This window comes from Lolium perenne, chromosome 7, assembly GCF_019359855.2.
Source record: "Lolium perenne isolate Kyuss_39 chromosome 7, Kyuss_2.0, whole genome shotgun sequence".
NCBI lineage: Eukaryota > Viridiplantae > Streptophyta > Magnoliopsida > Poales > Poaceae > Lolium > Lolium perenne.
The window spans coordinates 329,310,408-329,332,090 of record NC_067250.2 but is presented as its reverse complement, the minus strand read 5'-3'; the positions used below and the strand labels follow the sequence as shown (position 1 = coordinate 329,332,090).

The window sequence follows — 21,683 nt, the reverse complement described above, 5'->3', positions numbered from 1 at the left end:
GGCGTCGGTGGTAGGAGGCGGCGGCGCGTAGGGGAGGTCGCGCGGCGGCTGGTAAGAGGCGGCGGCCAGGGAGGCCTGCGGCGACGGCGGCCTGAAGGCGGCGGCGGCGGCAGGGAGGCGGCGGCGGCGGCGGCCTGGAGGCGGCGGCGACGGCGGCTAAGAGGAGCGGAAGCTAGGGTTAGGGATCGGTGCGGTATCTGATACCATGTAAGAGTTGGTTTGGTGCAACGATGATTGTATTGATCGTGCACAAGGCATATATATAGGTACAGGGGTGTGACCGGGTCTATCTCCACGTGAATACAGAGAGAGAGATGCTACAGGTGCAACATACAAAACCGTAACCTATACACATACGGATACGTTCAACATTTGGCATCCATGATTGGATACTGCAACCCAAATGGCTTGCCTGCATCAGAGTTTGTAGATTGTAAGTATGAAACCTAATAATATCAATGAAATGAAGCCAACACAACTTCTGCTCCTTTTGTATAATATTTTGAAGCACGCGAGCAATGAGAAGTTTCTGTATATCTGTAGTTTGAAACCAAAAACTGTGCAACAGTTATTGAATTGATTATCTAGCTATTTGCTTATATGTGTTTTCTAACAGTGAGCTCTTACCTACAGTTTTATTTGTGTTTGCCTTTGTTGTCTGGATAAGTCTTGGTACTACAGCTTGTTTACTCTTTTCATGTTTTTCCTATTTGGGTCTACTATTGCAAAGAACAGATTGTAGAAATTGGCTGAGCTTAGGCTTGTGAAATTTCTTACATGATAGTTTACTCCATGTCAGGGTTTGCTTTCAGCAGCACTATACTTCGGGAGTGTCAGGGTTTGCTTTCAGCAGCACTATGCTTTGGGACAGCAAGAAGAGGGGCATCAGGCCTGGAATTACATCAGGCTGCTGGACATGGTCAAGGAGGGGTTTCAGGTAAGCTGCTTTTGTCCCCCATTCGTTGTTTTGATTGAACTACAAAGTGATATCTCTTGAAGCTTCACTTTATTGTTTTTGCCATTGATCATTATCTTTTCTTTTACCAGCGATGCTATTTTTGGTCAAGTATGTGTTGGTCTATATGAGTGAAGCGTTTCTTTATGCAATTGTATTTCATTCTCCCATTAACTTACAGAGCTTGTCGCGCAGGCTGCCGGAATTCCGGCATGGTTGGCAGAATGGCGAGACGGCGGCAATGAGGGAATTCTTGAGACGTGGTCGGTAAAACGGCGAGAGGAGGCTTAGGAACTCCCGCGTTTTCGGCAAAACGTGTGTTTCGGGCGGCACGGTAGTTTTTTTGCGTCCTTAGGCTAACCGAGCAAGAATCCATGGAAGTCGAGTCCTTTTTACATGGGCGTGTGCTCGAGCTGACTTGCTATCGGATTAGGATTAGTGACACTGGAAGATCAACCTCGATGGGCCGGAACCAGCTTTCCCTGGGCCGGAACGACCGAGGGTTTGTATTGTTGGGCATGGCTGTGCGCGGTCGAAGGACCAAGCGAGTTAGCGAGACGATGTTTTGTCCCACATCGAGTAGTCGATCGCGTGGGCAACGTACGGGTGGAGACGTACGAAACATTTGGATTTGACAAACGAAACGTACCAACCAACCATCACCACCGGTTAGTAGACTTGGTAGTACTAGGCCAGCACGCACACCCAAAAATGCGAAGAAACTCATAGTTGGGCTGAATATGAAGAAGACGAAAAAGTGGAGTTTCTTTGTTAAGAACCGGCGTAGGCATGTGATTGATTAAGTAGCACGCCGTGAGAAAGGCTTCATCCCAAAAACGCAAAGGGAGAGAAGAATGAGCAAGCAGAGCAAGACCAGTTTCAACAAGATGACGGTGTTTACGCTCAGCGACGCCGTTTTGCTGGGAGGTATGTGGGCAGGACACACGGTGAGATATACCATTGCGCTGAAAATACTGATGAAGCTTATGATATTCACCACCCCAGTCAGACTGGACAGCTTTAATTTTGGTGTTGAGAAGAAGCTCGACATGAGCCTGGAAAGCATAAAACACCTGCTCGACATCAGATTTGTGTTTAAGAAGATAAATCCAGCAAAAACGAGAGTAGTCATCAATGAAACTAACATAGTACTTAAAACCACCAGAAGAAGCAACTGCAGGACCCCAAACATCAGAGTGAATGAGCTCAAGAGGTGTAGTGGAAACACGATGAGACAAACTATATGAAAGCTGATGACTTTTAGCACGCTGACAAGCATCACAAACCAAAGGAGTACTGGCGGTGGTACAAGATAAATCATGGTTCTTAACAATAGTGTGCACTACATTATTTGAAGGATGACCTAAACGCTGATGCCACTGGGATGATGAAGCCCTGGCACCAGAAAAAGCTCGAGGGGATGAAGATGAAGATGCGCATCCAAAGGGAACGGGGTAGAGACCTCCTTGACTTCTACCGTGGAGCAGAACTCTCCGGGTTGCCTTGTCCTTTACACAGAAGAAGTAACGGTGAAACTCAACAAACACATCATTGTCACAGATGAGGCGATAAACGGAAAGGAGATTCTGATGAATATGTGGAACATGAAGAATGTTGTTTAGTTTTAAATGGGAACCGGCTAAAGAGGAATGACCAATGTGAGTGACAGACAAACCTGCACCGTTGGCCACCTGAACCTGGTCCGTTCCACCGTAGCGTTCCTGCATATGGAGACGCTGAAGATCATTTGTCAGATGATCCGTTGCCCCAGTGTCCATCATCCAGGGCGGAGAGCTAGTCGATGCAGCGTTGCCGGCACGTTGATTGTTGTTGTTGCCGCGCACGAAGTCGGGATTGTAGCGGTTCCGACAATCCGAGGCAACATGCCCCCAGTAGCCGCAGATCTGGCACTGTGGGCGCTGATGACGACGACCACCGTTCTGGCCACCACGGTTGCCACCGCCGCCGCCGTTTCCGCCATTGCCGCCGTAGTTGGGGCGGTTGTTGCCACCGCCCTGCTGACCATAGGGCTGACCATAGCCACCTCCACCGGCGTTGTACTGTCCACTGCCGGGGTTGTGCCCGCCGTATTCTGGTGGCTACCAGTGCCCCCACCATAGCCAGGCTGAGGAGGCGGGGTAGCGGGTGCACGCGGATGCCAGGGCGCGCCGCCTTGACCGCCGCGGGAGACAGCATTGGCCGACGAAGACCACTCCTCGCCGTCGCCTTGTTGAGACAGTTGAAGTCCTTCATAGTTCAGCACCATGGAATAGAATTCAATGGCGGTCACCGGCGTGGTTGCCACGTTGAGAGACGCGGCAATCGGGTTGAAGGAGGAGCCAAGGCCAGTGAGCATGTAATCGATGATTTCGTCATCGCGGAGAGGGGAGCCAGCGGAGGCCATGGAATCGGCCAAAGCACGCACCTTGTGCATGTACTCGCTGGCGGTCATATCTCCCTTCTTCAGCGCCTGTATTTGACGCCGGATGTGTCGCACACCTGCACGGCTTTGAGCAGAGAACATGGCATGGATTGATGACCATACCGCGGCTGCCGTCTTGCAGCCTAGAAGCTGACTCGCGATCTCCTCCGACATGGAGGAGAGGAGTACACCCTGGACCTTCTGGTCCTGCGTCCACCACGTCGCATACACGGGGTTGGCCACCTGCCGGGCGGCATCGCCGGTGCCCTCAGTGATGTTCTCAGCAGGCGCCGCGATGGTTCCATCTAGGAAGCCATGGAGACAGGCGCCGGAGAGGTTGGTGAGGGCGAGGGCACGCCACAGCCCAAAGTTGGTACGGTCGAGGCGGATGCCGATGGGAGCGACCGTAGCGGGAGTGGTGATCGTGGGCGGAGAGACTATGGGGCCGAGGGCGACGAGCTGCAGGGCAGCACCAGATGATTCCATCGGGAGGCCGGCGTCGGGGCAGATCTCGTCGAGAGGAGGCGGCGGCTCGGTGGCGGTTTAGGGTTAGGATTCGGTCGCTCTGATACCAAAATAGAAGTATTAGGGTTTCGTGGATAGGCGACACGCCTCCACCTCTTCTCTTTATATATACAGCAGGGTTACAGGGGTTACAGGAATACAAGACGCATACGATACATATACAGGTATGCAAACTGTTTCTTAACACATACAACTTAATTGTATCTAGAATAGTCTCGCAGTTTTTCAATTTATGTTAGTAGCCAAGCACCCGGATCAACCTTTTGCCTATCTAACATTTTTTAAGTATGTGTGCTAGCTGTATCTTAGTACATGTTGAATTGGAATTGGTTTTTGGTGGACTCCATAGAGTTCTGCCAATGTACGCTTCGAGTGGAGTTTTTTTTTCATCAGTCTAAAATCTGTTTCATGAGCACCAGCATGTCAGCAAACACTGTATCTAGCCGTGGGCTGCTTGATGCCTGGAGTTGAGGCATGGAGATAGGCTGCTGGGGGCGCGAACGGAGCTGATGGATGCACACGACGTACCACACAGCTTTTTCCCTGCCGATCTCTAATATAATCTTACCCTTAACGTATCCAGTCCGGTACGTGTCATGTTTGAACGATTAGACCAGGGGTGGACGGACGAAACGCAGGTCGAGTTCTACTCGGTTGCAAGCCACATCAATCGACCGGGACCGGAAAAGAGAAAGAGCCACGGACGATTTTTCTACATAGTTGGCTTGTTTTTTTTTTGGCCTGCACACGGGCCGCTCGTCATTATCAATACCTTGTGAAACTTTTGGCCCACACAAAAACCAAACCCAAACGTGACACCAGGCAGCCACCTATTACAATTTAATAGTAAAGATACCTGATTGCCTATGCGTTGGCACGGAATAAAAAAAATAGGCATACATACCAATTAAACTGTTGTTCTAATTTAGACAAAGGTGTTAAACGTAACAACTGAACAATTCTCTCCCCCTTACCCGCAAAAAAAATTCTCTCCCCCTCTTCTCTTTTCTCCTTAGTACCTTGTTTAAACTTCAGCAAATCAAAGAATTGATCCTCCCATACCATTAGAGATGTTGACGTATTAAATATGTAATTTTACAAATATATTCTTTGACAACAAAGACAACGCTTTTGTGACTTCAATAATCATAATGTAAAAAAAATATGATGTATAGATGAGAAAATCATATTTAAAATGAAGACTTGATTAACTAAAATGCCTCCTTTCATTAAACTTCTTCCACGTCTCACAAATATCTAGCGGACAAAGAGAAATTTTCGGACATAAAAGGTGAACTTCCAAAAAAATTAAAAGTGAACTTTTACTACGAGAAAATTGATTTTCTACTTGGACAAGTGTACTCATTACATAAAAATGAATTCCAGGCGCAGATGAGTGAAATTCCTGATAAAAAAAAACTTCACTAACCAAACAATTGAACTTCCTGGGGGTACGGAACGAACTTACGGACAAAAAGAAGTGAACTGCTCGCAATTAGGCATAGCATTTTATTGCCATTCATTTCCAGGGGGGGGGGGGGGGGGGCATGGAGAAGTTGAAAGGGCCTAAAACATTTTTATCCATTTGTAGTGCTTCACTAACAAAATAATTGAACTTCCTGGGGGCACGAAACGAACTTTCGGACAGAAAGAAGTGAACCGCTTGCAATTCGGTATAACATTTTATTGCCATTAATTACCAGGGGGCATGGCCAAGTTGAAAGGGCCTAAAACATTTTTTTTCTTCATTTGTAGTGCTGAAAATCCCTAGTCCGTTTGGTATATTGTGATCCCACCATCCCTAGGGGATCATTCGCTTTGATCATCCTCCTCATTACTTCCTTGCCATCAAGGTTAAAAAGTAAAATATCAAATTGCGAAAGCTGGTAAATTCAATACGTATGCTTACCTTGTTAAGCTTCATGCACTAGCCACTTGAACCAAAAGTCCGAACTGATGGAAAGGGCTAGGCAATCTACTTATACACTTCAATACCCCCTTTCACGTGTGACGGGAAGACGAGAAGACAAGTCAACACGTGTAGAGAGGCAAAGAGGCAGGCTGCGGGGAATTTAGAATAAATTGTGAAAGCCAGGATTTGAACTCGAGACCTGGGGCTCTGATACCATGTTAAGCTTCATGCACTAGCCACTTGAACCAAAAGTCCGAACTGATAGAAAGGGCTAGGCAATCTACACTTATACACTTCAACATACCTATCAATCTAGTGTCACGTGAGGAAAGAAATACACAAATGTCCTAAGCGAAGTGGTTATCTCTCCACTATCATAGTACTCCATGAAGCACCGATTGACATGGACTTCCGTATTGAAAACATCAGGCGCGACGGAGAAAATGCCTTTGGGTTTCACATGATGAAATTTAGCCCTTGGGGAACATCCACCGAGCCTTTGAAGTTCCAAGTCGCACAAAGCGTGGCACCTGCCATGACAAAAATCATAGCTGTGTGCACTCCGATAGGCCCATACCGCCCTCGATGCCATGCTGAAACACAAAAAACCACTGTCAGTCTCTAAGCGATCTGAGTGAATGCCACTCCATCCATTCTACAGAGTTGCAGCAAGGCTGGAAGATCGATGGGGAAACGGGAGTGAAGCTGTTAACCTCTCCCAGGTGTCCCGAATGTCCTGGATGTCGCCGGGGGTTCTCCAGTTGTTGCCGCACGGCACGCCCCACGATGCCGGGTGCATGTCACCCCTGCTCACCATCGCCGGCAAGGACACCAACGACGACGCCGAAGCGGCGGACGGCCAGCGGCTGGCGGCAGGCCTCGAGCTAAGGCACCAGTGGTGTTCGCGAGATTTTGCGGGGAATTCCAGGCGATGGGAGAGCCGTGTGTGGGGATCGGGAGTGACTGTGTGCGTGTGTTTTCGCCAGCGAATCGAAGGTAGGGCGTAGCAGTGTGCGTCCAGGCGCAGCCCACATAATTTGTTGTATTTTTGCCAGCGAGTCGAAGGTAGGGCGTAGCAGTATGCGTCCAGGCGCAGCCCACAAATATTTTTGAAGGCCCGCTTCAGACGGCCGAGAAGGCCCACTTCGGAAAATTAGCGACGCTCAGGAAGGACGACGTACCTACCGACATGTTTCAATTTAACAGTACAGATAGATACTAGCACAAAACCCGTGCGTTGCTACGGTGTCATATTAAGTCAAATTGTCTCTTTTCATATGGTTTCATGCGTCAATGGTATTAAAAAATCTTCATGGGTCACACATAGTAAGATCTAGTTTGTACAGGGGCGGCGTGTTGTAGAAATTAGTCAGTTTCACGGCACACATTGTGACCTTGTCTTGCAACGGGAGTAACAAACTTCGTGGGTCACACATAGTAAGTTCTAGTTGATACGGCCGCGGCATGTTGGGAGAAGTAGCCAGCTTCACGGCACACACCGCCACTTTGCTTGCTTCTCTCTGCCCGCTGGCAGAAATGCCATGTGTCACCTTCTCCAGCTCACCCCATTCCGTTAAGGCATTCCTCTCCTTTGGGGTTCAGGAGTAAAAGAAGACGAATAAATCATTGAGAATAATCGGTATGCGGATTCATGGCGCCATTAAGTTATTGGCTCCAACAATGGTGTCGTCGAGGAATTGGTGAACAAATTTTCCTGTCGACAAATTCAATCGCCATCAATGTTGGGTTGGATGTGTGTGATGGAGAAAAAACGAGGTAATCTCTTTCCCTCCCACCTGCTTGTATTGGCCATCCTGGTGCTCCACTCTGTACAAACAACCTCCCCCCTTTCACAAAATTTGCCATATCAAAATCCCCATCAATAATATAGGGGGCATACCACTACATTTTCATGCACATCTGGCCAGGTACATGAGAAAAGAAATGAACACGCATTAAAGGGAAATCAAGCAACCAGACAGGGGAAATCCCAATTCATAAACAATTTTTTGATCAGCTATGCATGAGACAATTGGAGCTGGGACACATCAGACCAAAATAATTTTGTATGCACCGATGCATCTTTGGTCTGCATCCATTCACCTGTCACTCTGAACCAGAAAAGGAGATATCTCCATGAACTGAAGCTAGCACCACTAGTAGAAAAATGGCCTTTAGTCCCGGTTCACAACGGCCTTTAGTCCCGGTTGTCGAGACTAAAGCATCCACGTGGGCGGCTAGCGTGCGCCGGGGCGAAGAACCTTTAGTCCCGGTTTCTAACACGAACCGGGACTAAAGGCTATTTCGTTAATTTTTTTAATTCATTTGAGTTTCTAATTATTTTTCACTCCCTCTTTTTTTTCTTTTTTTTCAGAATTTCTATTATTTCAGTTATTTGCATAATTTAGTGTCTAACTACAATTATCTCTAGTCAAATTACTTACTCATGGTCAAACTTCCCGCTCGGTCACCTATCCTCCCACTACTCTAGCACTAGCACGCTTAACTTCCGAGTTCCATTCCGTCCCGCATCCAAGTGCTTCGCGCGCATGTATGTGATACTAGTATCATATCAATCCTATTAACATGTTGGTCGATGTCACATTTCTTTATTGTTTGAATTTCAAATAATTTTTTTAATAAACAAAAGTAATGATGTAATAATAATCTTGAATAAATAAATAAACATTAACTTTTTAATTTGTATTATTTCTAAATTTTTTAATTTTTTAATTTTTTTTAATTTTTTTTTTTGCCAAACCCAAAACCTAAAAATTTGAAAATCTAAAAATTGGGTAAAAGTAATAGTAATCTTTATGCAGGATGCAATTATTAATTTTAATTTTTTGAAAAATTAAAAAAATATAAAATCCGTAATTTATAGCAAAAACTAAAATCTTCCTGCTTTCATATTTTCATTTGGAATTTTGAGAATCTAAAAATTGGCTAACCGGGTAATCCCGGGTGAATTCAGATGTAACTTTTTCCCACGATGATTTTGATATATTATACGTTTTTTTCCGATGTCGTATGCAAAAGTTAATGCGGTTTTACCATTTTTCAAACCTTTTTTGCAAAAAAAGTGAAAATTCGAATTTCTTAATTTCACCGAATAGTAGGTTGCATAACATACAAGAATCTGAAAACATTTTATTTTTTGAATTTTCTATCATTTTCTTTTGTATTTTACAAAGCAAAAAAAGGCGATCCGGGGGGCGGGGGGGGGGGGGGGTGAAGGGTGCGTGGGGGAGTAAAAAACCAGAAAAAACCTTTAATCCCGGTTGCCTTTAGTCCCGGTTGGTGTCCCCTTTAGTCCCGGTTGGTGTCCCCAACCGGGATTAAAGGTTTTTCCGCCGGCTGGCAGCCCACCGTAGCCCTTTAGTCCCGGTTGGTGAGCATTAGTCTCGGGTTGCCTCCCGAACCGCGACTAAAGACCCCTTTATTCGCGGTTCAAATATTTTGGGGACTAAATGGGGCGTATGGAAGCCTCTTTTTCTACTAGTGCACTAAGATAGCTGATGGTGAGATCTGAAAACAAACCAACATACAGAATACAGGAAATAATATTGCTTCAGTCTGCGACCTCCACCATGGTCCTGGCATGAATCACCACACGAACCCTGGTTGATCTCCTCAGCTATGTTCACGTCGTCGTTGTCCGGTTGTCTTCTTCAGTCATCACACGAATTGCATCAGGAAATCTTGAAACCTACAGATGATCTCCAGCTCCGGCGAGAAACGAAGCCACGATTCTGGCCTCGAGCTCCTCCGCCTACTTTTTTTAAACATAAGGCCAATGGACCAGCTTTAAATTAATAAAGCCACATACGGCAGATACAAGAGTGCTTACAAACAGCTTACAGGAACAGGTACTAAGCAGACTAAGGATACACCAAAAACACACCTAGGGATGCCTAGACCACAGCACGACACCGAGAAGACTCCTAAGGCATCGTGGTGGAGGAGAAGGCAGAAGGCAGCTGCCCATCGTACCGGCTACTCGGCATGCTCCACCGTACCGGCTCGCTTTTGTTGTGCTAGCTGCCCAGGTTGGGCACGGTGAGGTTGCTGGCGCCCGTGCCGGTTCTGCACCCGTCGCCGTGGTTCGTGCAGTGCGATGCGTGCATCACTAAGGAAGCTTCCGCAACCTCTGGATCCATCTCGTGCTGGCCTTCCTTTTGTGTGCTAGCTCCGGCCCGGTGCGTCGCTGGTCCGCATGGCCTCTGTACTCCGGCGCCTTACCCCGAGCCTACCTGCCGTCTGCGTTGCCGGTACTGCTAGTGCTAGGGGGTCGTAGTCGTTCCCCTGAGATCGTAGTCGTTTTCCCTGAGCGAGGGTGTGGCCCATGTGTGCGAGGCGCGATCGGCCCATGGATGCGACGATCGAGCGACTGAACGCGAGCGGCCCATGAGTACGATCGATCGACGTGAGGGGACGGGAGCTCGTCCGATCGCTAACTCTCGGGAGGTAGGACGTACCACGGTCGTATCCCAAACTAATAGTAAAGATATATAGATAGATAGATATGAAGAAAAAAAAGTGAACGAAAACAACCCAACAACCAACGGTGTTATCCTTAAGCACAAGTCGCAATCCTTGTCGGAATCATCTCAAAAAAAGGAAAATGAAAAACCTTCTCGGAATTAACCCAGACCGTCAGTACTCAGACGTCAGTGTCGTGAGCTAGCTGACGAAAATCTAACCAGTCCAGAAAGAACACGCGGAAAGAAGAAAAACTGACACGAACACCCTGTATTCTCTCTCAAGAATTCTTTTTTTAGTATATAAATCCAACCAACCCCGGTCTCCCGCCTCACACAGTCCTCCAGCTCTCCAAGTCCAACCCCACGACCATGGCGACCAAGCAGAGCCTCCTCGCCGCCGCCGCCGCCGCCTACCTCCTCCTCCTTCTCCCCTCGGCCTCCGCCGTCCCAGACGTCGAGTACTGCAGTGAGTAGCAGCTTACCTGCTCCTCCTGCCCCCGAATCCCTGGCCTTTTGCAGCTACTTCGGGAACTTCCCGGAGGTGAAGATTTCTGCTGAATTTGACAACTTTTTTTGGTTGTGGTTTGCAGATAAGACCAAGAACTACCCGGTGAAGGTGAACGGCGTGAAGATCGTGCCTGATCCGGTCAAGCGCGGCGTGCCGACCACCTTCAAGATCTCCGCTTCCTCTGGTATACCTTTCTCTGGGCACAACTTCTCTATGCTTTTATTTCCTTGTGTACGTAGTTGCCTGGTTGGGTACTTTGTTCTGCCATGAGTTTTCTTGGTGTACTTGCTAGGGCTCCGGAAGAAATTACTAATTGGGCGTTAAGCTCTGTAGCATTCAACTTTAAGGATATTGAACTTAACCTTGCTTGCAGTGTCAGGCTAACCTTGCGTGCTGTTTCCTCTTCTCCAAAATAAACAAATAAAATTATTTTGCTTGATCATGTCTTTCTGCAGATAAAACCATCAGTAAGGGGAAGCTGGTTATTGATGTTACGTACTTTTGGATCTTCGAAGTGTACTCTGAGACAGCTGACATCTGTACAAAGACTTCCTGTCCGGCAGCTGGTGAATTTGAACTATCTCACGGGCAGACCTTGTCATCACTCACTCCGCCAGTAAGAGGGTTTCATGCAGCGTACATCTTGTTGTGTTTCTGAATTATGATGTGCATATCGCTGCATTCCTTCAGGACATGACAGATGTAGTATATATATCAAATTATTCGACTCGGTTGTCCTCCTATTCTTGATTCACATGTGGACATTTTGTTCCGTGGCAGGGCTCTTACACCATTGAAATGAAGATGCTGGGCGAGAACGATGAGGAACTGAGCTGCATCTCCTTCGGGTTCAGAATTGGCTTCATTGCACCGGTCGCCTTGAGCTGAACGCATCTGAGCTGAGCACCAGTTGCATGCAGAAATAAAAAGTACTTGTGGATGTAACTTTAGAAACCTATTTATCCTAGTATATTTTGTCTGTATATGTTCTGAAACTGGGGAGAACAAGATGAATGTCGAGGGTTTGTGTGTCCGGCTTGGCATGAATATGGTTTGTATGTTCTCTGTAACGGGTAAAGGTGGAGGTCTAGCTTTGTTTTGGGATGAGAGTTTTGATGTGGAGTTGAATAAGTTTGGTGAACACTTTATTGATGTAAGCCTTGTATTGAAACAAAATAGACTTGTCCAGTAGCATAGCGTTACCATCATTTGGATTCTTGTCCTGCTTTCCTTGGTCAAACGCAAAGGCGTTTTTTTGCTAGCTTTTCAGCGTCGGACATCTCTGAATCACCTTGCTTTACTGGACTTGTAGCCGTATCAGCTAGCTCTCGATCTGTTGGAACGCTACCAACACCAACGTTTCGTTCCGGGTGTGAGCGCCAATCAATGTAGGTGCCCCTCCCACGACCAACTTGGTCACGACCAGGTCCTCCCTCCATACAGTTAGACCTGCCGCCTCCCACGTTAGCTTCAGTACGGCCTCCACCCGAGTTCCCACGTAGCACTCCAGCACTGCGGCCACGACTAGAGGGGGGCATGACATAGATCCACTCTCCATACTTTAGTTCTTTCTCTTCATAAACCCCGATGCCACACTCCTTTTGCCCATGTCCAACTAAACCACAAGCATAGCATATGACACCCAGTTTTTCATATTTAACCGCATACAGGAACCTTTTGCCTCCACGAGATATTGAAACAAATCTCGTCAGTGGTTTGCGAACATCCTGACGAATATGGGCACGAACAAAATCACCTCTAAATCCACCAGCTGGGGTCATCTCGAGACACATGACTTCTCCACATGCCCTGTAAATCAGTAGTTTAACAATCTCCTGCTTCCTATAACCCTCCGGGATTTTAGGCACTTGAATCCATATTGGCATATAATCGAGATCAATCAATTCAGGATCAGAGAAGCCATCATATGGTTTTGTGTTTAGAGGCCAATCTCTGAATAACCATGGACCCTTCTCCATAACTTTCTCCCAATCGCCTAAGCAAAAGCACTGAATTACAAACCTATTACTCTATTAGCACCCACCGCACGGATAGTAATTCTCATGTGCCGGATTCCAAGCGTTCTGCATCTGCTGGAACAAAGCTTCATGGATGAAGTTGTTGCCAATCAGTACGCGGGCTATAGCCATCCAGCGGGTGTTCTCCACCAAGACTGCTTCATCTTCTTCAATCACAAAGTTATCGAATTCCTCCTCATCGATAACCAGTTGGTCCAACATGGAGTCCAGGCCTCCACCCTTCCTCGACCCCTCACCGGCTGAGGTCTCGACATGATCGACATCACGTGGATCTGCATCCTTCGCTTTCCCATCTTCATCGATCTTGCTGGAACCGGCGCTGGTTGTCGATTTGGTCTCCGACATAATCGCTCACTCCAAAAACCCCAGCATGGCTGCCGTAGAGAAACCGAACTAAAATAGAAGGACTCGGGGATCACCACGAACCAGAGAGGAAATCAACCCACTGCGAGGGTAGAGAACCAGAGTACGGGACGGATTTGTGGACGGGGGATTGGAAACTATTGTTGGAGATATGCCCAAGAGGCAATAATAAAGTGGTTATAATATATCTTTGTGTTTATGATAAATGTTTGCATACCATGCTATAATTGTATTAACCGAAACATTGATACATCTGTGTTATGTAAAACAACAAGGAGTCCCTAGTAAGTCTCTTGTATAACTAGCTTGTTGATTAATAGATGATCATGGTTTCGTGATCATGAACATTGGATGTTATTAATAACAAGGTTATGTCATTGGTTGAATGATATAATGGACACACACCCAAATGAGCGTAGCATAAGATCAAGTCATTAAGTTCAACTTGCTATAAGCTTTCGATACATAGTTACCTAAGTCCTTCGACCATGAGATCATGTAAATCACTTAGACCGGAAGGATGCTTTGATTACATCAAATGTAATTGCGTAAATGGGTGGTTATAAAGATGGGATTAAGTATTCGGAAAGTGTGAGTTGAGGCATATGGATCAAGAGTGGGATTTGTCCATCCCGATGACGGAAAGATATACTCTAGGCCCTCTCGGTGGAATGTCGTCTGATTAGCTTGCAAGCATGTGACTAGTTCACAAGAGATGACATACCACTGTACGAGTAAAGAGTACTTGTCGGTAACGAGGTTGAACTAGGTATGGAGATACCGATGATCGAACCTCGGACAAGTAAAGTATCGCGTGACAAAGGGAATCGGTATCGTATGTAAATGGTTCTTTCGATCACAAAGTTATCGTTGAATATGTGGGAGCTATTATGGATCTCCAGGTCCCGCTATTAGTTATTGATCGGAGAGGAGTCTCGATCATGTCCGCATAGTTCTCGAACAGGTAGGGTGACACACTTAAGGTTTGATGTCGTTTTAAGTAGATATGGAATATGGAATGGAGTTCGAATGTTGTTCGGAGTCTCGTATGGGATCCAAGACATCACGAGGAGTTCCGGAATGGTCCGGAGAATAAGATTCATATATAGGAAGTCACTTTCCAAGTTTGGAAATGATCCGGTGCATTTATGGAAGGCGCTAGAATGTTCTAGAACCTTCCGGAAGAAATCACCATGGAAGGTGGAGGCCCGGAAGGACTCCACCAACCCTAACCAGCCAACCAAGAGGGAAGGTGGAGTCCATGGTGGACTCCACCTCCTTGGCCGGCCATAGGGAGAAGGAAAGGGAGGAGTCCCACTTCCCCTAGGTTTCGCCCATATGGAAAGTTTTGAATTGGGGTCTTATTCGAATCTTTGTGCTAACCCTTGGGGTTCCACCTATATAATGAGGGAGAGAGGGAGGGGGCCGGCCACCACAAGAGCCGCACCACCCAGGGCACCCAAGGCCGGCGCCCCCCAAGTGCCCCATCCCCCCAAACCCTAGCCGCCCCCCTCCTCCCAATACTCCCGCGATGCTTAGGCGAAGCTCTGCCGGAGATCTCCACCACCACCGCCACCACGCCATCGTGCTGTCGGGATTCCGAGGAGGGTCTACTACATCCGCTGCCCGCTGGAACGGGGAGAAGGACGTCGTCATCAACACCGAACATGTGACCAAATACGGAGGTGCCGCCCGACTGTGGCACCGTCAAGATCTTCTACGCGCTTTTGAAAGCGGCAAGTGATCGACTACATCAACAACGAGATCTAATCTCGTAGGCTTTGGAATCTTCGAGGGTTAGTCTCATGATCTTCATCTCGTTGCTACCATCTACTAGATTAGATCTTGGCTTGTTATTCGTTCTTGCGGTAGGAAATTTTTTGTTTTCTATGCTACGAATCCCATCAGTGGTATCAGAGCCGTTTCTATGCATAGATTGGTTGCACGAGTAGAACACAATTGTTTTGTGGGCGTTGATGCTTTTGTTGTTTTTAGTTAGTGTACTTTGCATCTTGCGGGATGGTGGGATGAAGCGGCCCGGGCTAACTTTACATGACCGCGTTTCATGAGACTTGCTCCACGCTTGACATGCAACTTGTATTACATAAGTGGCTTTGTGGGTGTCTGTCTCTCCCACCATAGTGAAGATTCAATCTACTCTTTCTATTGACAACACTAGTATCACCGTTGTGGTTCATGTTCGTAGGTAGATTGGATCTCACTCGAAAACCCTAAACCACGTAAAATATGCAAACCAAATTAGGGGCGTCTAACTTGTTTTTGCAGGGTTTGGTGATGTGATATGGCCATGATGTGATGATGAATATGTATGAGATGATCATTATTGTATTGTGGAAACCGGCAGGAGCCTTATGGTTGTCTTTATATTTCATGTTGAGGGATTATTTCAAAGTAGTTGTAATAGTTGCTACATGGGAGAACAACCATGAAGACGGCGCCACTGACCTTGACGCTACGCCGACGATGATGGAGATCATGCCCGTTGATGATGGAGATCATGTCCGTGCTTTGGAGATGAAGATCAAAGGCGCAAAGACTAAAGGGCCATATCATATCACATATGAATTGCATGTGATGTTAATCCTTTTATGCATCTTGTATTGCTTAGATCGCGACGGTAGCATTATAAGATGATCCCTCTCACTAAATATCAAGATAATAAAGTGTTCATCCTTAGTATGCACCGTTGCTAAGACTTATCGTTTCGAAGTATCACGTGATGATCGGGTGTGATAGATTCTACATGTGCATACAACGGGTGCAAGCCAGTTTTGCAGACGCGGATACTAAGGTTACCTTGACGAGCCTAGCATGTACAGACATGGTCTCGGAACACGGGATACCGAAAGGTAGAGCATGAGTCATATGAATGATATGATGAACACTTTGAGTATTTGCCTTTGAAGCTACATCTTTTCTCGTTTAGATCGGACTTGGTGTAGTGGATTTGGTTCGTGTGATCACTAAGACAATGCGAGGGATGTTGTTTTGAGTGGGAGTTCACCTAGTTAATTTAAGAATTAAAATTGAACTCAATTTATCATAAACTTAGTCTAAACTCTTTGCAAATATGTTGTAGATCATGGTGGCCCCCACCATCAATTTTAACCAGTTCCTAGAGAAAGAAAAGCTTAAAAGCAATGGTAGCAACTTCACAGACTGGTTCCGTCATGTGAGGATTTTTCTCACTGGTGGAAACCTGCAGTATGTGCTCGATGCACCGCTAGGTCACCCACCTCCACCTGCAGTATCTGAGGATGTAAAAAATGTTTACGAGACTCGGGTAACTCGGTCCTCCCAAGTTCAGTGTGCCATCCTGTGCAGCCTAGAAGCGGAGCTCCAAAAGCGTTTTGAGCACCACGATCCTTATGAGCTGGTCCGTGAGCTAAAAGCTATCTTTAAAACTCATGCGGCCGTGGAAAGCTATGAGGCCTCGAAACACTTCTTTGGCTGTATGATGGAAGAGGGTAGCTCCGTTAGTGAGCACGTGCTCGCTATGTCCGGGCATGCGAAGAAGCTCAGTGACTTGGGGATAGTGATTCCTAACCAGCTGGGTATTCATCGTGTACTCCAATCACTGCCACCTAGTTACAAGAACTTTGTGATGAACTACAACATGCAGAACATGAACAAAGAGTTACCTGAACTCTTCTCCATGCTGAAATCTGCTGAGGTAGAGATACGGAAAGAGAACCAAGTGTTGATGGTCAACAAGACCACCAGTTTCAAGAAGCAGGGCAAACCTAACAAGGGCAACTTCAAGAAGGGCGGCAAGAAAGTTGCTGCGCCTCCTCAGAAGCCTAAGGCTGGCCCTAAACCTGATACTGTGTGCTATTACTGCAAGGAGAAGGGGCACTGGAAGCGTAATTGCCCCAAATACTTGGCTGATCTGAAGAGCGGCCTCATCAAAAAGAAAGGTATATCTGATATACATGTTATTGATGTCTATCTTACTGGTAATCGTAGTAGTGCCTGGGTATTTGATACTGATTCGGTTGCTCACATTTGTAACTCGAAACAGGAACTAAGGAATAAACGAAGCCTGGCGAGGGACGAGGTGACGATGCGCTTTGGAAATGGATCCAAGGTCGATGTGATCGCTGTCGGCACGCTCCCTCTACATCTACCTTCGGGATTAGTTTTAAACCTTAATAATTGTTATTTGGTGCCTACGTTGAGCATGAATATTATATCTGGATCTTGTTTAATGCAAGACGGTTATTCATTTAAGTCAGAGAATAATGGTTGTTCTATTTATATGAATAATATCTTTTATGGTCATGCGCCTGAGATGAATGGTTTATTCTTGTTAAATCTCGATAGTAGTGATACACATGTTCATAACATTGATGCTAAGCGAATTAAATTGAATGATAATTCTACTTATATGTGGCACTATCGTCTTGGTCATATTGGAGTGAAGCGCATGAAGAAACTCCATTCCGATGGACTTCTTGAGTCACTTGATAGATACGAAGCATGTCTAATGGGAAAAATGACTAGGACTCCATTCTCTGGTACAATGGAGCGAGCTACAGACTTGTTGGAAATCATACAAACCGATGTGTGCGGACCAATGAGTGTAGCATCGCGCGGTGGTTATCGTTATGTTCTAACCTTCACGGATGATCTGAGTAGATATGGGTATATTTACTTTATGAAACATAAGTCCAAAACTTTCGAGAAGTTTAAGGAATTCCAAAGTGAAGTAAAAAATCAACGTAACAAGAAGATTAAGTTTCTGCGTTCTGATCGTGGAGGCGAATATCTGAGTTATGAGTTTGGCATGCATTTAAAGAAATGCGGAATACTTTCACAGTTGACACCGCCGGGAACACCACAGCGCAATGGTGTGTCCAAACGTTGTAATCGAACTCTCTTGGATATGGTTCGATCTATGATGTCTCTTACCGATTTACCGTTATCGTTTTGGGGTTATGCATTAGAGACAGCCGCATTCACTTTAAATAGGGCACCATCTAAATTCGTTGAAATGATACCGTATGAATTATGGTTTGGGAAGAAACCTAAGCTGTCGTTCCTTAAAGTTTGGGGTTGCAAAGCTTATGTAAAGAAGTTATAACCTGACAAGCTAGAACCCAAAGCGGAGATATGCGTCTTCATAGGATACCCTAAAGAAACAATTGGGTACACTTTCTATCACAGATCCGAAGGCAAAATCTTTGTTGCCAAGAACGGATCCTTTCTTGAGAAGGAGTTTCTCACTAAAGAAGTGACTGGAAGGAAAGTAGAACTCGACGAGGTTATTGAACCTTCTTTCGTAGATCAGAGTAGCGCGGTGCCAGAAGATGTTCCTGTGCAGCCTGCACTGATAGGAGAGGAAGCAAATGATGATGATCATGAAACTTCGAACGAGGAAGCTACTGAACCTCGCAGATCGACAAGGGAGCGTACCACTCCTGATTGGTATGATCCCTGTCTAAATGTCATTATTGTAGATAACAATGATGAAGACCCTGCGACGTATGAGGAAGCAATGATGAGCCCAGATTCCAACAAATGGCAAGAAGCCATGAAATCCGAAATGAGATCCATGTATGATAACCAAGTATGGACTTTCGTAGACTTACCTGATAGCCGCAAGGCTGTCGAGAATAAATGGATCTTCAAGAGAAAAACAGATGCTGATGGTAATATTGCTGTCTATAAAGCTCAACTTGTCGCAAAGGGGTTCCGACAAATTCAAGGAGTTGACTACGATGAGACTTTCTCACCTGTAGCGAAGTTAAAGTCTGTGAGGATTTTGTTAGCAATAGCTGCATTTTTCGATTATGAGATTTGGCAGATGGATGTCAAAACGGCGTTCCTTAATGGTGACATTGAGGAAGAGTTGTATATGGTACAACCCAAAGGTTTTGTCGATCCTAAAAATGCTGACAAGGTATGCAAACTTCAGCGTTCCATTTATGGACTGAAGCAAGCATCCCGGAGTTGGAACCGACGCTTTGATAAGGTGATCAAAGACTTCAGGTTTATACAGACTCATGGTGAGGCCTGTATTTACAAGAAAGTGAGTGGAAGCTCTGTAGCGTTCCTGATATTATATGTAGATGACATATTATTGATTGGGAATGATATAGAACTACTAAGCAGTGTTAAAGGTTATTTGAATAAGTGTTTTTCAATGAAAGACCTTGGTGAAGCAGCGTACATTTTAGGCATCAAGATTTATAGAGATAGATCAAGACGCCTAATAGGGCTTTCACAGAGTACATACCTGGACAAGATTTTAAAGAAGTTTAGAATGGATGAAAGCAAGAAAGGGTTTTTGCCTATGTTGCCAGGTAAGGTCTTGAGTAAAACTCAAGGTCCGGCTACGACAGAAGAAAGAGAGAGGATGGACAAGATCCCCTATGCCTCGGCAGTAGGCTCTATCATGTATGCCATGCTGTGTACTAGACCGCATATCGCACATGCTGTTAGTTTGACCAGCAGATATCAGAGTGATCCAGGAATGGAACACTGGACAACGGTCAAGAATATCCTGAAGTACTTGAAAAGGACTAAGGATATGTTTCTTTGTTATGGCGGTGACCAAGAGCTCGTTGTAACTAGTTAGACCGATACAAGTTGGAACACTGATCCTGATGACTCTAAGTCTCAATCTAGGTACGAGTTTATATTGAATGGTGCTGCAGTAAGCTGGATGAGTTCCAAGCAGTGCACGGTGGCGAAGTCTTCAACTGAATCTGAATACATAGCGGCTTCGGAGGCTTCATCGGAAGCGGTATGGATGAAGAGGTTCATTGTTGAGCTTGGTGTGGTTCCTAGTGCATTGGACCCATTAGTCATCTATTGTGACGACATGGGTGCCATCGCCAATGCACAAGAACCAAGGTCACACAAGAAACTAAAGCATATCAAGCTGCGTTTTCATTCGATTCGCGAGTACATCGAAGATGGTGAAGTAAAGATTTGCAAAGTACACACAGATTTGAATGTGGCAGATCCGTTGACTAAAGCCCTCCCTAGGGCAAAGCATGACCAACACCAGAATGCCATGGGTGTTAGGTACCTTACAATGTAATCTAGATTATTGACTCTAGTGCAAGTGGGAGACTGTTGGAGATATGCCCAAGAGGCAATAATAAAGTGGTTATAATATATCTTTGTGTTTATGATAAATGTTTGCATACCATGCTATAATTGTATTAACCGAAACATTGATACATGTGTGTTATGCAAAACAACAAGGAGTCCCTAGTAAGCCTCTTTTATAACTAGCTTGTTGATTAATAGATGATCATGGTTTCGTGATCATGAACATTGGATGTTATTAATAACAAGGTTATGTCATTGGTTGAATGATATAATGGACACACACCCAAATGAGCGTAGCATAAGATCAAGTCATTAAGTTCAACTTGCTATAAGCTTTCGATACATAGTTACCTAAGTCCTTCGACCATGAGATCATGTAAATCACTTACACCGGAAGGATGCTTTGATTACATCAAACGTCATTGCGTAAATGGGTGGTTATAAAGATGGGATTAAGTATTCGGAAAGTGTGAGTTGAGGCATATGGATCAAGAGTGGGATTTGTCCATCCCGATGACGGATAGATATACTCTGGGCCATCTCGGTGGAATGTCGTCTGATTAGCTTGCAAGCATGTGACTAGTTCACAAGAGATGACATACCACGGTACGAGTAAAGAGTACTTATCGGTAATGAGGTTGAACTAGGTATGGAGATACCGATGATCGAACCTCGGACAAGTAAAGTATCGCGTGACAAAGGAAATCAGTATCGTATGTAAATGGTTCTTTCGATCACAAAGTCATCGTTGAATATGTGGGAGCTATTATGGATCTCCAGGTCCCGCTATTAGTTATTGATCGGAGAGGAGTCTCGATCATGTCCGCATAGTTCTCGAACCGTAGGGTGACACACTTAAGGTTTGATGTCGTTTTAAGTAGATATGGAATATGGAATGGAGTTCGAATGTTGTTCGGAGTCTCGGGTGGGATCCATGACATCACGAGGAGTTCCGGAATGGTCCGGAGAATAAGATTCATATATAGGAAGTCACTTTCCAAGTTTGGAAATGATCCGGTGCATTTATGGAAGGCGCTAGAATGTTCTAGAACCTTCCGGAAGAAATCACCATGGAAGGTGGAGTCCGGGAAGGACTCCACCAACCCTAACCAGCCAACCAAGAGGGAAGGTGGAGTCCATGGTGGACTCCACCTCCTTGGCCGGCCATAGGGAGAAGGAAAGGGAGGAGTCCCACTTCCCCTAGGTTTCGCCCATATGGAAAGTTTTGAATTGGGGTCTTATTCGAATCTTTGGGCTAACCCTTGGGGTTCCACCTATATAATGAGGGAGAGAGGGAGGGGGCCGGCCACCACAAGAGCCGCACCACCCAGGGCACCCAAGGCCGGCGCCCCCCCAAGTGCCCCATCTCCCCAAACCCTAGCCGCTCCCCTC

The 21,683-nt window shown here is 45.9% G+C and overlaps 1 protein-coding gene across 1 annotated transcript; it reads left to right on the top strand.

Annotated features, from left to right (window-relative positions):
* The first annotated feature begins 10,602 nt into the window (after positions 1-10,602).
* On the top strand, positions 10,603-12,014 carry LOC127313589 (uncharacterized). Its single transcript, XM_051344077.2, has 4 exons — positions 10,603-10,764; positions 10,889-10,990; positions 11,262-11,422; positions 11,587-12,014. The coding sequence occupies exons 1-4, from the start codon at positions 10,668-10,670 to the stop codon at positions 11,692-11,694; spliced, it is 468 nt and encodes a 155-aa protein (XP_051200037.1). The 5' UTR covers positions 10,603-10,667; the 3' UTR covers positions 11,695-12,014.
* Positions 12,015-21,683: the final 9,669 nt, after the last annotated feature.